The sequence below is a fragment of the Coregonus lavaretus genome (genome assembly GCF_964263955.1).
Source record: "Coregonus lavaretus genome assembly, chromosome: 25".
Classification (NCBI taxonomy): Eukaryota; Metazoa; Chordata; class Actinopteri; order Salmoniformes; family Salmonidae; genus Coregonus; species Coregonus lavaretus.
The window spans coordinates 7,617,166-7,633,530 of record NC_140012.1 but is presented as its reverse complement, the minus strand read 5'-3'; the positions used below and the strand labels follow the sequence as shown (position 1 = coordinate 7,633,530).

The 16,365-nt window shown below is 42.8% G+C and overlaps 1 protein-coding gene across 3 annotated transcripts in view; it reads right to left on the bottom strand.

The window, feature by feature from the left end:
* LOC311101140 (retinoic acid receptor alpha-A-like) overlaps window positions 1–16,365 on the bottom strand; it is a 228,165-nt gene that overhangs the window by 57,418 nt on the left and 154,382 nt on the right. Inside the window, exon 1 of one of the 3 annotated variants that reach the window (XM_084142208.1) lies at window positions 9,774–10,792. The exons of 1 other annotated variant lie outside the window; for it this stretch is intronic. In XM_084142208.1, the coding sequence (XP_083998334.1) occupies window positions 9,774–9,951 (178 nt within the window). In that variant the 5' untranslated portion in view covers window positions 9,952–10,792. Of the gene's footprint in view, window positions 1–9,773; window positions 10,793–16,365 lie in introns of those variants that run through there. One more of the 3 variants, XM_084142210.1, reaches the window with a different exon arrangement.

Here is a 16,365-nt window from a genome sequence, read left to right as displayed (position 1 = left end):
CTACCAACTGAGCTACAGGGGACATATGATTTGGAAAAGCACACACTTGTCTATATAAGGTCCCACAGTTGACAGTGCATGTCAGAGCAAAAACCAAGCCATGAGGTCAAAGGAATTGTCCGTAGAGCTCCAAGACAGGATTGTGTCGATTGCACAGATCTGGGGAAGGGTACCAAAACATTTCCGCAGCATTGAAGGTCCCCAAGAACACAGTGGCCTCCATCACTCTTATATGGAAGAAGTTTGGAACCACCAAGACTCTTCCTAGAGCTGGCCGCCTGGCCAAACTGAGCAATTGGGGGAGAAAGGCCTTGGTTAGGGAGGTGACCAAGAACCCAATGGTCACTCTGACAGAACTCCAAAGTTCCTCTGTGGAAATGAGAGAACCTACCAGAAGGATAACCATCTCTGTGGCACTCCACCAATTAGGCCTTTATGGTAGAGTGGCCAGATGGAAGCCACTCCTCAATAAAAGGTAATGACAGCCCGCTTGGAGTTTGCCAAAAGGCACCTAAAGGACTCTCAGACCATGAGAAACAAGATTCTCTGGTCTGATGAAACCAAGATTGAACTCTTTGGCCTGAATGCAAGCCTCACGTCTGGAGGAAACCTGGTACCATCCCTAAGGTGAAGCATGGTGGTGGCAGCATCATGCTGTGGGGATGTTTTTCAGCGGCAGTGACTGGGATACTAGTCAGGATCGAGGCAAAGATGAACGGAGCAAAGTACAGAGAGATCCTTGATGAAAACCTGCTCCAGAGCGCTCAGGACCTCAGACTGGGGCGAAGGTTCACCTTCCAACAGGACAACGACCCTAAGCACACAGCCAAGACAACGCAGGAGTGGCTTGGGGACAAGAGCCCGAACTTGAAAATACGCTCCCCATCCCACCTGACAGAGCTTAAGAGGATCTACAGAGAAGAATTGGAGAAACTCCCCAAATACAAGTGTGCCAAGCTTGTAGCATCATACCCAAGAAGACTCGAGGCTGTAATCGCTGCCAAAGGTGCTTAACAAAGTATTGAATATTTATGTAAATGTGATAGTTAAATTCTTTACACATTTGCAAAAATTTCTAAAAACCTCTTTTTACTTTGTCATTATGAGGTATTGTGTGTAGATTGATGAGGGGGGAAAAACAATTTATTCAATTTTAGAATAAGGCCGTAACGTAACAAAATGTGGAAAAAGTCAAGGGGTCTGAATACTTACCGAATGCACTGTACATGCGACTTCTGCTACCAGAATATGAAGATCTGATTGTGTTCCGATCTGGCTGACCACTTCAGGTGGTCAGGGATGCATTGTGTGCGGATTTCTCCTCAGTCTGGACACAATCAGGCTACCGAAAGTGCATACAGTGGACGACGTCATCAGCACTCCTCCCACAAGTCTGTATAACGTTGGAGGAAATACGTTCCTAGCGTGTGAGATAGGGCCCCGTGTAGCTCAGTTGGTAGAGCATGGCGTTTTCAACGCCAGGGTTGTGGGTTCGATTCCCACGGGGGGCCAGTATGAAAAAATGTTTGCACTCACTAATTGTAAGTCGCTCTGGATAAGAGCTCTGCTAAATGACTAAAATGTAAATGTGTTTGCTGGACTTTGCTAACCCGTTTGCAATCCCTTTAGCGTTGCTTGCTAGCTAGCTACAGAGGTTAGCTGGCTAGTTAGCGACAATAGTTAGCTACTGATATCAGTTGTTTTGTTATTATCATATTTAGCCTATTCCACCATTTGTAGAATGCATACTGGCATTTTAATATACCGCAGGAAAAGGGAATACGGATACACTATGGACACAGTAGACACATTTAAATGTAGGTGTGGACGCGTGATGCGTTTGGAATTCCATGATCAGAACTCTATGATCAGAATACTAAAGCTGCATGAACTGTCGAGTCTAGACATGGCCTTACAAACACAGACACAACACTATTGTGACGGCAGAGCAGCTTCTGTAACCGCAATGAGATCATCTGGGCCACAGAGACTCAATGGCACGTTTCTTTTTGTGTTCAGGCACGGGTTTGCCCCCTATGTTTTTAAAACTAGTTCCTGGTGCAGAAAATGAGACGGATACACTTTCATGAGAAGTAATAAAGTAGATTGTGGTTTTATGATATGACCTTCAATTTCTAAAAAGCAGTATACCAACTCCATAATGTAGATTTATTATAAGCTCCTCCCAAGGGCCCATTTTGGCGAGAGATTAAAACTCACTTTGGTGGCAGCAACACTTTTTTTCTCTCGCAGACGCAGGAATACTGCCATTATTTTTAGCGTGCTAACCTCTGGCCCATTTTCTGGGCTATTCGCGGCATTTGGTACGGATGTCCCACTCTCTAAATAGGAGGGCATTCCATTGTGTGGAGACATACAACCTGAGACGTACACAGTTGGCTGGCTCTCCGTGTGATGATGTAGCAACATGCAGACTCTCCAGAGGAGGACCAGAGGGCATGGTATATAGGCAGACGCCAGACGGCCATCTTGCTTTGGGTCAGAGGGAGAGAGTTTGTGGGGGTGGGCTTTCACCCTGCTGCAAGTGGAGAGAATTATTCAGTTTCTGATGAAATAAGGTGACTTTCCCTGTAATAACTCCATGTACAGAGAGCACATGAACAGGAAACTAGTGTCAAATAACAAAAAAATGAGGACAGCCAACTACTAACGATTAATAATACCACGGACTGAGAGGTTCTAGATTATCACCTAGGCAGCATGCTAAAGAATGCAACCATGGAACCGGTGGAAAAAGAGAGAAAAACTTTGGGAATGAGAACACCTGGTAGATGAAATCTGGGGTGATAAATGTCCTCGGTTCGATACCTCAATGAATTTATGCATGTTCTATTATGAGGGGGTGTGGATGAGACATGAAGAGGTGGTGGGGAGAGAGTTATTGAGAGAGACCGGGAGCTCTTCTCAATGTGCTGTGTAGCCAACCAAGCAGAGCACATTGCAAACAAACCATCTGTAGAGATAAGTAAAGAAGCGATTACAACAAGCCGGCTCAATTTCTGACAGTCTGACGCTTGGCTGCCTCCATATATCCCCCGAATTGATTTAAATGAAGAGGCTATGAATATTTTAGAGTGGAACCCCCTTAACCTAAGCCATTTCGATCTCCTCCTCTTCTCTCTCTGTGTGTGTGTGTGTGTGTGTGTGTGTGTGTGTGTGTGTATGTATATATATGTGTGTGTATATATATATGTATGTATGTACACTACCGTTCAAAAGTTTGGGGTCACTTAGAAATGTCCTTGTATTCGAAAGAAAAGCAATTTGTTTGTCCATTAAAATAACATCAAATTGATCAGAAATACAGTGTAGATATTGTTAATGTTGTAAATGGCTATTGTAGATGGAAACTGCTGATTTTTTTATGGAATATCTACATAGGCGTACAGAGGCACATTATCAGCAACCATCAGTCCTGTGTTCCAATGGCACGTTGTGTTTGCTAATCCAAGTTTATCATTTTAAAAGGTTAATTGATCATTAGAAAACCCTTTTGCAATTATGGGTTGTGGGTTTGGGGATTTGGGTTGTGGGTTTGTTTCCCACGGGGGGCCAGTATGAAAAATGTATGCACTCACTAACTGTAAGTTGCTCTGGATAAGAGCGTCTGCTAAATGACGTAAATGTAAAATGTTAGCACAGCTGAAACTGTTGTGCTGATTAAAAAAAGCAATAAAACTGGCCTTCTTGAGACTAGTTGAGTATCTGGAGCATCAGCAATTGGGGGTTCGATTACAGGCTCAAAATGGCCAGAAACTCGTCAGTCTATTCTTGTTCTGAGAAATGAAGGCTATTCCATGTGAGAAATTGCCAAGAACCAGAAGATCTCGTACAACGATGTGTACTACTCCCTTCACAGAACAGCGCAAACTGGCTCTAACCAGAATAGAAAGAAGAGTGGGAGGCCCCGGTGCACAACTGAGCAAGAGGACAAATACATTAGAGTGTCTAGTTTGAGAAACAGACGCCTCACAGGTCCTCAACTGGCAGCTTCATGAAATAGTGCCCGCAAAACACCAGTCTCAACGTCAACTGTGAAGAGGCGACGCCGGGATGCTGCAAAGAAAAATACATATCTCAGACTGGCCAATAAAAAGAAAAGATTAAAATGGGCAGTCTGAGATATTGCTTTTTTTATATATATATACATATTAGGGGGGACAGAGGGAGAATGTAATTATCGACAGTGAGATTATGGCCTACAGTCACAATGTCTGCAATTACCAGTCTCCTTTAAGCTCTGATGAATCAATGACACTGGCTGGATCCTTTCTGTCCGCTTTGCTTTGTTCAACAAAGTGGGCTTTGCAGAGTAAACCCAACCTTGTCTGGGGATTTAGTGTCAAACCCAGCTTGCGTACAGTACTCTGACCAATGCCCCCGGCCAATTCTCTCTGCAAACAAGCCGCAGTCTGTTGGTGGATCCATGGGTGAGATTGTGAGTGCAAACACAATCTCCTCACAAATATTCTGAATTTCCCTCATGATTGAGGTCTAAAGATTTTCGTAATGTGCCGCCCACAGCAAATAAACCCCTTGAAGTCAGCGCTGTTGTGTGTATGTAAAACATGGGCGGTGCCAAGTGCCAATACTCAAAGTGACGAACCACACCTATTTGGCTCCTTTTTTTTTAACAATAATGCGTGAGCGCGCCGCGTTACCCGGATGCTCCTGGTAATCTGGTTCAGAGAGGCATCTGTATTTGGCAAATTATGCATCGCATTAAAGCGATGACTGCTTTGAAGGTTGACAGCAGGGTGCCATTTGGGGAGGCGAGTGATGGCAGGTTGTGAAATGCTGCCTCGCGGCCTTTCCCAGGCACGGCACTGAACTCCTTTCACCCCGCGCCATTACAAACATACCTTGATGACAAAGCAGGTTATTGATGTGCACCTGAAGGTGAAATCGGGCGTCGTTCTGTGGAACACTGCGCTCTCGGCTTTCAGCCGTCCGGCAGGGCCACTAAATCACTGTCTGTGGGGCTGACAGGAGCAGGCAGACGCACGTGAGACTCTGAGTCTGCTGCTTACCCTGTTAAAACAGGGGACCTTGCCCAACGCAGGCATGTCCATCCATCTAGCCTGTCCCATCAGGTTCACGTCCACACAGCCTTAAGGGGAAAATACCCTGTCCATAAAAGCACTAAAAGGTGCTCGAGGAGTATGGACATGAAAGAGTATGCAGAAAATATATAGGTACATGGCATTGACACAAAGGGCAAATACTGTGGTTCAAAATGGTAGGGTAGAAAAAGGCCTGCAGTGTTCTAGTGAAAGAACACCTAAACTCAAGCACATGTGATTTACAGTAAACGAATCTATACTGAACAAAAATAAAAACATTTGAGTTACAGTTCATATAAGGAAATCAGTCAATTTAAATGAATTCATTAGGCCCTAATTTATGGATTTCACATGACTGGGAATACAGATGTGCATCTGTTGGTCACAGATACCTTAAAACAAAAACAAAAAAGTAGGGGCGTGGATCAGAAAACCAGTCAGTATCTGGTGTGACCACTATTCGCGTCTTGCAGCGCGACACATCTCCTTCGCATAGAGTTGATCAGGCTGTTGATTGTGGCCTGTGGGATGTTGTCCCACTCCTCTTCGATGGCTGTGCGAAGTTGCTGGATATTGACGGGAACTGGAACATGATGTCCTACATGTCGATCCAGAACATCCCAAACATGCTCAATGGGTGTCATGTCTGGTGATTATGCAGGCCATCGAAGAACTGGGACATTTTCAGCTTCCAGGAATTGTGTACAGATCCTTGCAACGGAGCCGTGCATTATCATGCTGAAACATGAGGTGATGGTGGCGGATGAATGGGTCTCAGGATCTCATCACGGATCTCTGTGCATTCAAATTGCCATCAATAAAATGCATTTGTGTTCGTTGTCCGTAGCTTATGCCTGCCCATAACCCCACCGCCACCATGGGGCAATGTGTTCACAACGTTGACATCAGAAAACCGCTCGCCCACACCACGCCATACACGTGGTCTGGCGTTGTGAGGCCGGTTGGATGTACTGCCTAATTCTCTAAAACGACGTTGGAGGCAGCTTATGGTAGAGAAATGTACATTAAACTCTCTGGCAACAGCTCTGGTGGACATTCCTGCAGTCAGCATGCCAATTGCACACTCCCTCAAAACTTGAGACATCTGTGACATTGTGTTGTGTGATAAAACTGCACACTTTAGAGTGGCCTTTTATTGTCCCCAGCACAAGGTGCACCTGTGTAATGATCATGCTGTTTAATCAGCTTCTTGATATGCCATACCTGTCAGGGGGATGGATTATCTTGGCAAATGAGAAATGCTCACTAACAGGGATGTAAATACATTAGTGCACAAAGGTTGAGAGAAATAAGCTTTTTGTGTGTATGGAGCATTTCTGGGATCTTTTATTTCAGCTCATGAAACATGGGACTAACACTTTACATGTTGCGTTAATTTTTTTGTTCAGTGTATATAGAACATCATATTCACAATGCGAATCTATGCTACCACAAGCCTGCTTGGATTACAATTTTTTCCAGTTGTTATACTCAGCATCTCTACATTGCAGTGTCACAAAACACCAGCTTTTTGGGGGTTTAGTGGGGTTTAGTGGAACTGCCGTCTTTTTATGCTAAGTTATTTATTAACAGTTTCAAGTCCCTGGTGCATGCTGCCAGATTAAGTTTGTATGTCGGGGCGGAAACAATATCCATAGCTCATTCTCAAAGCCAACACTGCAATCGTTTGGCAAGCGGTGTGTCCAAACAGATCAGCCACAGTTTCCATGCACTGTAAAAACAGCACAAACAATTACCGGGCGGTCTCGCTATGCTGTATGACTCTTCAAGACTTCAACCCTGGGTGAAACCGCACGGGTTTACGCTTCACCAGCAAACTGGAACTCTTCCCCTTAAACTAATTCCATCCTCACTCGCCCTGCCCAAAATTGCTCCCGCTGTTACAGTCCTTAGCGTTGGAAAACAATAAAAATACCATCTGTTTTTTCTTCTTCATTCCCCCCACCCCGAAAGGACTTCCGCACTTAAATACCACAAGTCAGATTAGTCAAGCAGTTAACAACCCCCCTCCAATACAGGAGATTAGAGCCAATAGGTCACTACTTGGAAGCTCTGCCTTGATAAAAAAGTCAAAGCTCTGCTCCATGGGCTGGTGTCAGCGCACAAACCCAACAGGCCATACGACAGCCTGAGAGAGGAAGTCAAAGCCGGAGTACTCTCACAGTGACTGGAGCCCACAATGTATCACCCTTACCCCACCACCACCCGAGCAGTGTTTGACAGTCATGCGAAAAAGGCCATGCGCATTCCTTTATGCATGAGCCAGTAATTGCTGTAAGGATTCCGACGGCAGCAGCCCTCTGAAAGGAATGGAATCAAGTGCATTTAATCTGCTTGAACCCTTCGCTGAGACCGGGCATTGTTCTTCAGCACAATAACAGTCAGATAACTTGCTGGTTCTGCTGTTGTTGTTCCTTATGATGAACACGACTCACTGACATGGCTGGATAGGGATAACATAGCTCGCTTGGAGCATGTGAATATATAACACGGTGAGTAGTAGCAGCTGATAATGTTGTGTCTTCGAGGCAGTTTTAGACTGATTTCACTCCAGTGGAGATGTCACTGAACGTACTCAGAGTTGAGAGGACTTCTGAAGGGTCATTTGATGAATAACCGAGATCGGTGCACCAGATATTGTTTGACTATCCTAGCCCTCTTTGGTTTAGATATATTCCCCCGCCAATTGAAACAGAATCTTGTACTACTAGGGCTGTTTTGTTTTTTACCCGTGATCCAATAATCCTCCAAAGCCATGTGATGACACCAAAGGATGTTATGTACACCCCCACCCCACCGACTCCCTCCTCGACTCCCTCTCTTCCCCCAACACCCCTCAGTTTCCCCCATTGTGCACTAAACTTTTTATTGCGTCCAGGCAGTAAGGCAGAGCTCTCCCCACTACTCCTATGAGCACAACAATGTATACCAGAGCTTGGGATCAGAGGTATTTTCCTGGTTCTGCTAGCCTCTCGCAATATTAGCTCACGTGGTTTGAATCAATGCCGCCACTAGAGCCGCTCACTGGACCAATACGATAATAGCGTACAGGCTGAAGTCCACAGCTCAGAGAGGGCTTTTGCTGCCTGTTTTGTGTTCCGAGGAGCTGAATTGCTTTAACCCTAGTAGAGATGTAACCTCCCAAACAAGACCAGCTGCATGTGAGTTTCTGTCTGTGATTGGTGTTGTTATCAATATGTTTCTCAATGTCTAATTCCCATCTCTGTCCAAACCTTATGACTTTAGTAAACACAGAATCAGGTCAGGCTGGACAGATATTCATATGACAAACCCTGGGGCCTGGGTGCATTTGTCAATATCCTGATAAGAAATAGACACGTTCTCATTTACATAGCCCAGATTTACTGAGGAAATGATCCCTTCTCGGGATATGAGAGTCCCTGCCTGTTATGGTCACTCAGCAGTAATCAACAAGCAGACCACTTCTACCATAAAGTCACAGTGTGCTTTGTGACTAGTGGCACAGCAGGTTACCCCCAGTGTAGCTCAGTTGGTAGAGCATGGCGCTTGCAACGCCAGGGTTGTGGGTTCGTTTCCCACAGGGGGCCAGTATGAAAATGTATGCACTCACTAACTGTAAGTCGCTCTGGATAAGAGCGTCTGCTTAATGACTAAAAATGTAAAAAATGGGGGTAGAAAATGGAATGACCCTTCAAATGATACTTTGTTGCCACAATAAAATTATCTCAATTGCTCCAGATGCACTTTATAGCCAATTCTGTGAGTGTAGCAGGGGGGACCATTCTCCTCCACGTGTACACTGTTTCTAGAAGAAATAAGAACTTCTAGCTGATGATATTTGGTCATTGAAGCACTTTTTTAATTGACTTATATGCTATATATGCTAGATGTTCAGCAATATGCCACTAGTGCAAACTCTAAAACAACAACATAATAGGTATTATTATTATTATAATTTTTAATCTGTGCATATTAATACACTATCAATAATTATATAATGACTACAGATCTGCATATTTAGGCTGCATAATTACCGGTAAATTCATACTGATATGTGTCAACGCATTCAAATTAATATTTATCCTCAATGGAAAAGCATTTAATATTTTTGAACGAGGTGTGTATCAAGGCAACATATCTACAGCAATGGATCTAGAATAATTTATTGCAGGTGCTGAAGGTTAATGCCAGCAGGAAAGTTTGATCTGAATACATTTGGTATGCCTGGATAAAACCTCGTGGTTATTAATCAAAATGCAATGGCTTGGATAACATTGCATGCATTATAGGCTACTGTGGGCTATATGCGACAGAGATACCTTTACATTATTTCAAAAAGCTGAACGTGGGTTATAGAAGACAGGGATCCAAAAGTGGGTCAATTAAATGCCGGATTATGATGTAAGTAATACAGTAATTATCATTTAATAGGCTACATGGGATATAAACTAGTGATTATTAACCTGATTAAAACGATTTTAATAGGCCTAATAATATGCTATAACGTTATGTCATATAAATGTCAGCCTTTACAAATGAAAGCGCAATAATTCACTACACTTCAGAGAACAAATATCGTGAACATTTAGCTCAGAAAAACAGTGGCATAGTTGAGCATAAAGGGCTTCGCGTGAACTTCGCCAATTAGTGAAATGAAGTTAAAGAAGCAGAGAAAATGCCACATACAGTGATTCGAGCCGTTCCAGTGTTGGTTTCTGATGGACGTGCTGTAGTGATGGGGTGCTCCGGGCACAAGTCCTTTCTCTGGGATCAAACATCCTCTGCTCTGGTTGTAGTAATCCATCATTAAAAACGGGTTCGGGCTGGGATTCAGTCCCACGACGTCCACACTCTCATACATCATACGTAGAGAGAAAGCGGGCAGATTATTGTCCGAAGAGAGAGAATAAGAACGTCTGCTGCGCGCAACAATTTGGGCACACGAAAATAGGAGCAGCAGCCTTGTGGTTTTCAGTTTGCCACCAGTAGAGGTAGTAGACTGTGCAATGGGGTAAAAACGGCAATAAATTCAATATAAAGGGAATAAATCCGTTCATAGACACGACACTTTAAGGTTTCGGGTCCACTAGTTGTTTAGAGTCAAACCGCTACAAAACTAGAATAATTGTATGGAATATTCACCCACACTCAATTTGAACACATAGTTCAAAAGAATGGTCAACGTCATGTCAAAAGTGAGGTTTGGAATGCACCGAATGGTTAGTTTAATCGAAAAGACCACCGGAATAACTTCATCGGATCAGTTCAATGGCCTTGCTCAAATAGTAAACTAAATCGAAACCTAGATAATATACCCTACAAATTCCAATAACACCTGAAACCACGCAAAGGGGACCCAGTCCATTTCAATAACACTGCACCCACATCAGAATAGGCAAAAGAGAGCAGTTGCTGATCAATCAGTATGGAATTCCGTATTTAGTTCCAACTCGTCCTCTGTGATAAGGAAGATAGTCCAACCAAAGCAAGAGCGCAAACGGGACAATCAGCCTGCTGTCTGTCCGCCTATCCACTTATCTTGTCTACGGTGCAACAACACCAATGTACGACGACTTGATTTGCTACATATCTTGCCCTTCTTGTATTTAAATGTCCTGATTCGCACAACACATTCGGTTATTCTTGTTTGTATTTCGAGAGGAGCCGAATTCGCTCCAACACAAATTGTGTGGCTATCATGTTCTGCAGAATGTGACAAGGCACAGCAGCTGGGCTTCGGCTCCACCTACAATCGCTTCTTATTTAACCCTTCACAGACATCACCAAACAGAGCGGGACGTGGGGCATATGTGAGAGGAACGAACACAAGCCCGCTGGCGCCTCTGCCTGCCTCTCTATAATATAAAAGTGCGTGGCACTTTAAAAAAGTAACATATTGAATGACATAATTAAGTTTAGTAAACTCCTTAATTAACCTTATGTCTTTTCAGAGAGTTAATGAACATAATTGATTATTCAATGTGCCTATAACTCTTTTCCTAGAAGTTGTCTACCCTCACTCGTCATTTGGGCACCTCCTTCCAACTAATTTGACCCCTTCCCCGTGTTCTCATCGTTCACTACCCTCCTTTTTTTCTCTCAGTAGCTGTCTGCTAATTTGTCTAATGCTATGCGGCTGAACTTTTCTTGAACTCATGGAAGCAGGCAGCCTCACCTCCAAATGACCCACACGCTGACTCGGATTTTGCCTCTGCGTTTCTCATCTGACATCATTCAAGGTTTCCCACCTTGTACACCCAATATTACACAATCACACTTTCCCTAAAGTGCTGCTCACTGAACCAGCGCAGATTACTTCTGGTTTCTGCTCAGAGGCTACGAGTTACAGTCAACCAGGCACTGTAACCAATAACTGACACTTTTTCCAACCACAATAAAATGTATAAAGTTGTTTCCAAGTTTTCTAATAGTTTGAATGAAGTTTGCTACATCAAGTTGGTGTGGGTGCAACATTGTTGCCACTTCCTTAAAAAAAAGGAGTAGACAACACTAGTTTTTATTCCATTGTTATAACCTTTACTACATCATTACAACACTGATCCAGCAGGGTGTTGAAACAACACTATCCATTTCCATCCAAACAATAGATAATACAAACTTTATAACTCCAAAACTATGACCAGTTGACTAATAGGAAGAATTCTGAATAAGTTGATTTTTTTTGTTGCATTTCTGTCTTCTGTAGCCTCTTCTGACATCTATCCAACATATTAGCCCAACACATGATACATTTCTGAAATCCTCAAGATGATACCTAATCAAACAAAAAAACTAAATGTTGATATCATATTCACAGGAAGCATGACACACCCATTTACGTACACAGAGTCAAAACCATATTTTCAGTTCGCATTTGCTAGACTGGGACAGTATGTTTGGTAAACTGGGACACCATTATTATAGTCCTAATTGTACCCCAATGATAACTGAATTCAATTTTGTGTGATTAGGAAATATTTGAGGATTTCAGGAATGTACAGTATCATGTGTTGGGCTAGAATGTTGGACAGATGTCTAAAGAGGTTACAGAAGACGGAAATGCAACAAGTGTCACACTTTTTCTGAATTCACTCAAATAACAGTACTAATAGAACCAATGAACAGGATATAGTACTAGAAGAACCAGAGCCCTGACTAAACCTAAGTACAAGGGGGTCCCTAATGTAAACTGGATGTCTTTCCTCCATTGGAAAAGCCTATTAGACTGTCCCACTTTAGCTACTCCATGCTGTCCTACTTTAGCTACTCCATGCTGTCCTACTTTAGCTACTCCATGCTGTCCTACTTTAGCTAGATATGGTTGGTAAAGTAAAAAAAAAAAAAGAAAAAGACAATTACAAAATTGAAACATAATATTGGCTTACTTTTTGTTTGTATTTTGATGCACCAGTACATAGTATGCACATTTACATCACAATTTAGCACAGTGCATTATTTATGACAGTTCTATAACCCTAACATCAAAACAGAAAAAAAAGCTATGTCACTGATCTTACTGTGTACTTCACTTCCTGTTTGAAGCTTGCTCTGCCCCCCTCTATGATGTCACACCAATGAAGTGTCATGATTTTGATCATGTGGTTTTTCTCTGCAAGGGCTTAGTAACAATAGTTTAGATTTTCTCTTGTCAGACCAATAAATAAACTTGTCAGGATTAAGCTGTCCAAGTTTATATGATGTCCCACTCTTTCCTAATTCCCCCTACATGATGTTTCAGGCCTGATACCTTTGCATATCACAGTACAGGGTTTAGCCAGTGCCCCTCCCCCACCCAGGGCTCATTATTGGTAATAATGATGAACGGGTTGACTCATAACCCGCAGTCCCCGCGGTTATATCCGCGGAGTGGACGGGTTTAGGGTCATGAAATGTTGTGTGGATGAAGGGTGTTTGGGGTGGCGGGTGGGTTGAATAAAAAGAAAACAATGCATAAAAAAATCCATAAATGTATAATTCTTGTGCAATCCATATCTAAAGGCAACATTGAGGTTTTTCTTTGATTATTTGTATCTGCCGTTAGTGCGTAAGCCTATGTTTTAGGGCCTAACTGTACGAGCGCTAAATACACGCCAATTGCCACAGGCTTTTGGGAAACTGTAGGCCTTATAATATCAACTCCTGCAGAATTAAGCCTTTCTTGCAGTAAAATGATACACCAAATGTAAATTTTGAATCGGGAACAGGAGTGGAGAAATAGGATCGACTTCTTTCAGCATCTTAAGAGAATGAATGAGTGGTTAGGGACCGTCTGTAAAAGTGCTATCTTTATCATAAAAGCTGATAGTATTTAAGCCACATAAAATATACATCCAAGCCGAACTTACATTTTATTAGAAACATGTTGGATCGTTTTCACAGCTTTCAATTCCCTTAAAACCAGTCAAACTGATATAATTTGGAAATTTTGCATGGAATATCTTTAATAATGTTTGTTTTGTTATTTCATTAACTCCCGGTCCATAAATGTAGCAGAGATGAAAGAGAAAACGTTACAGATGAAGCTAGATTACTAGATCGAAACATTCATTATATTGATGTATGACATTATTCTGATGAGCAAGGATTTATTTAGTCTTCTAGGGCAACATAATGACAGAAGAGAAGCTGCATATAGGTCTATGTAATTATAGAGAAGTTGAATAACAAATAGCCTACCAAAATGTTGGAAATTATATGCAGAAACATAGGCCTATCTAACTTTAAAAATAAATCCCGCACCCCCTGTCCAAAAATTGTTCCGCCATCTCTGACTGTCCAGCGCATTTTCTATATTTATTTGCAGGTTAGGGTCGGGTGCGGGCCTCAGATTTTCACTTCATCACATATAGTTGGGCGGTTGCGGATGGGTTATTAGCAATTGCGGGCAGGTGCGGGTGAACAAATAGCTGACCCACGCATCACTAATTGGTACATCCCAGCCTCATCTGAACCCAATGACTGTATATATGAATGGACAATGCCATCGATCACGTGACACCATTCATTCCTATGTCAAATCAAATCAAATGTATTGGTCGTGTACACAGTTTAGCAGATGTGAAGCCAAGGAAGTCTGTTAAGATGGGGTCTCATGTGGGAGATTTATATAGACATAACATTCGCAGTTTGAGCTTCTCCAGGAAGTGATGTTGCAGGTTACTCAGTGCTGACCCCTCTCATTCAGTATCTCAAGTTGAAGGCCGAACAGGTACTGCATGCTGCCATTAGCAACAAAATTATCATAATAACTTCTTCTGTGTGCAATTTTAAAATAATCGGTTCAAGGACATACATCTGGTGTAATAGAAGCCATTTTTTTGTTTTTTTCACAAAGATTGCCATCTTCCCATTCGCGATAATGGGGGATCCTGTTTTCTGCAAACAATGCCTGTAGTACCACGGTCAGCCTTGAACTTTGTTTACATTTTTACATTTTACTCATTTAGCAGACGCTCTTATCCAGAGCGACTTACAGTTAGTGAGTGCATACATTTTTAATTTGTGGCTTCAATGAGAAGGGGCAGTCGTTCTGCCTGAACCACAGGGCCATGACTGGGCCTGACTGAAAAGGTGTTAGAGGGATTATTGTCATTGTCCACAGAGGGGGGTGGCCTGCTCCTCCTTTGACTGTGACCCTTATCTAATGCAGGGCCCAGACTGTTTACTTTGACTGATAACAAGTCAGCAGAGAGCCAGCTCTGGGTAGATACCACAGAAGAAATTCCTTCTCAGGATTGGCCTCAACGAGTAATGGTGTCAGAAATTCTCTGCCTGTTTTTTCCCCAGATTGGGCAGTGTTTAATTGACCTCTACATCGTATTGGCACAGCCAGAGTGGGAGATAATGGTCGATCACTAAAGACTTAAAATGGTCCAAACACGTGCACAGTCGTGAAGAAGGCGCAACAGCGTTTCTTACCCCTCAGGAGTTTGAAAAAGTTTGGCATGGGCCCTCAAATCATCTAGAAGTTCTACAGCTGTACCATTGAGAGCATTTTGACTGGCTGCATCACCGCTTGGTATGGCAATAGCACCGCCCTCCATCGCATGGTGCTACAGAGGGTTGTGCAGACAGCCCAGTACATCACTGGGGCCGAGCTCCCTGCCATCCAGGACCTCTATGTCAGGCGGTGTGAAAGGAAGACCCGGAAAATCGTTAAAGACGTCAACCACCCAAGCCATAGACTGTTCTCTCTGCTTCCGTACAGCAAGCGGTACCGGTGCATCAAACCTGGCAACAACAGGCTCTTGAACAGCTTCTATCCCCAAGCAATAAGACTGATAAATAGATAACAATATAGCTACACAGACTATCTGAGTTAACCTTGTATCTTTATTGACCTTTTTCTTTTCATTTTTGTCTCTATGCACACTCACACACTCACTGCATAATCTTCTCACTCACACATAACATTCACATACATTTATACTGACTCTACACACATGTACACCCCACTCACATACAAGCTGCTGCTACTCTTTTTATCATATATCCTGATGCCTAGTGACCTTACCCCTATAGATATAATAATAATAATAATAATAATAATAATAATAATAATATCTACCTCTATCGATCCAGTATCCCTGCACATTGTAAATATGGTACTGGAACTGACCCTGTATATAGTATGCTTGCTTACTTATTGTGTTCTTTATATTTCTGCTTATTTCTCGTGTTTCTTTTTCTAGGATGACATTGTTATTGATTATTGCATTGTTGGGTTTTGAGTTTGCAAGAAAGGCATTTCACTGTACTTGTGCATGTGACATTAAAACCTGAAACTTGTATTGTTGATTATTTCTTATCATGGAGAGGAGGCATGGGAAAGCTTGAGTAACCAACCCTCTTTTTCAGGCCTTCTGAGGACAAAAGTCACATTGCCGGGACTTGAAAAGAAGCAGAAGTCAATGCCAAAGAGTTCCTTCAAAACATAACTAACCATTCTGAATCTATGCAGGCGCCAGGAGACTTAATGAGTGCTGTTTTTCAGGCTTAGAGAGAGAGATAGCTAGAGGGGAAGAGAGAGAGTGAGAGAGAGAGAGAGAGAGAGAGAGAGCGAGAGAGAGAGAGAGAGAGAGATGGAGACAGAAGAGAAAAAGAGAGTGAAGAGAGAATGGGGGAGGTGCTTTTTCCCTTTCGGCATGGGGATATTACATCAGCATTCGCTGGGAGAATGAGGGTGCTGGCACGCTGCCATGCGGTGCCCGGTCATATCTGTGCCCACTGCCCCTGGCTTTGAAGGACAGGTCTCTGGAGCCAGAGGCTTGTTTTGACA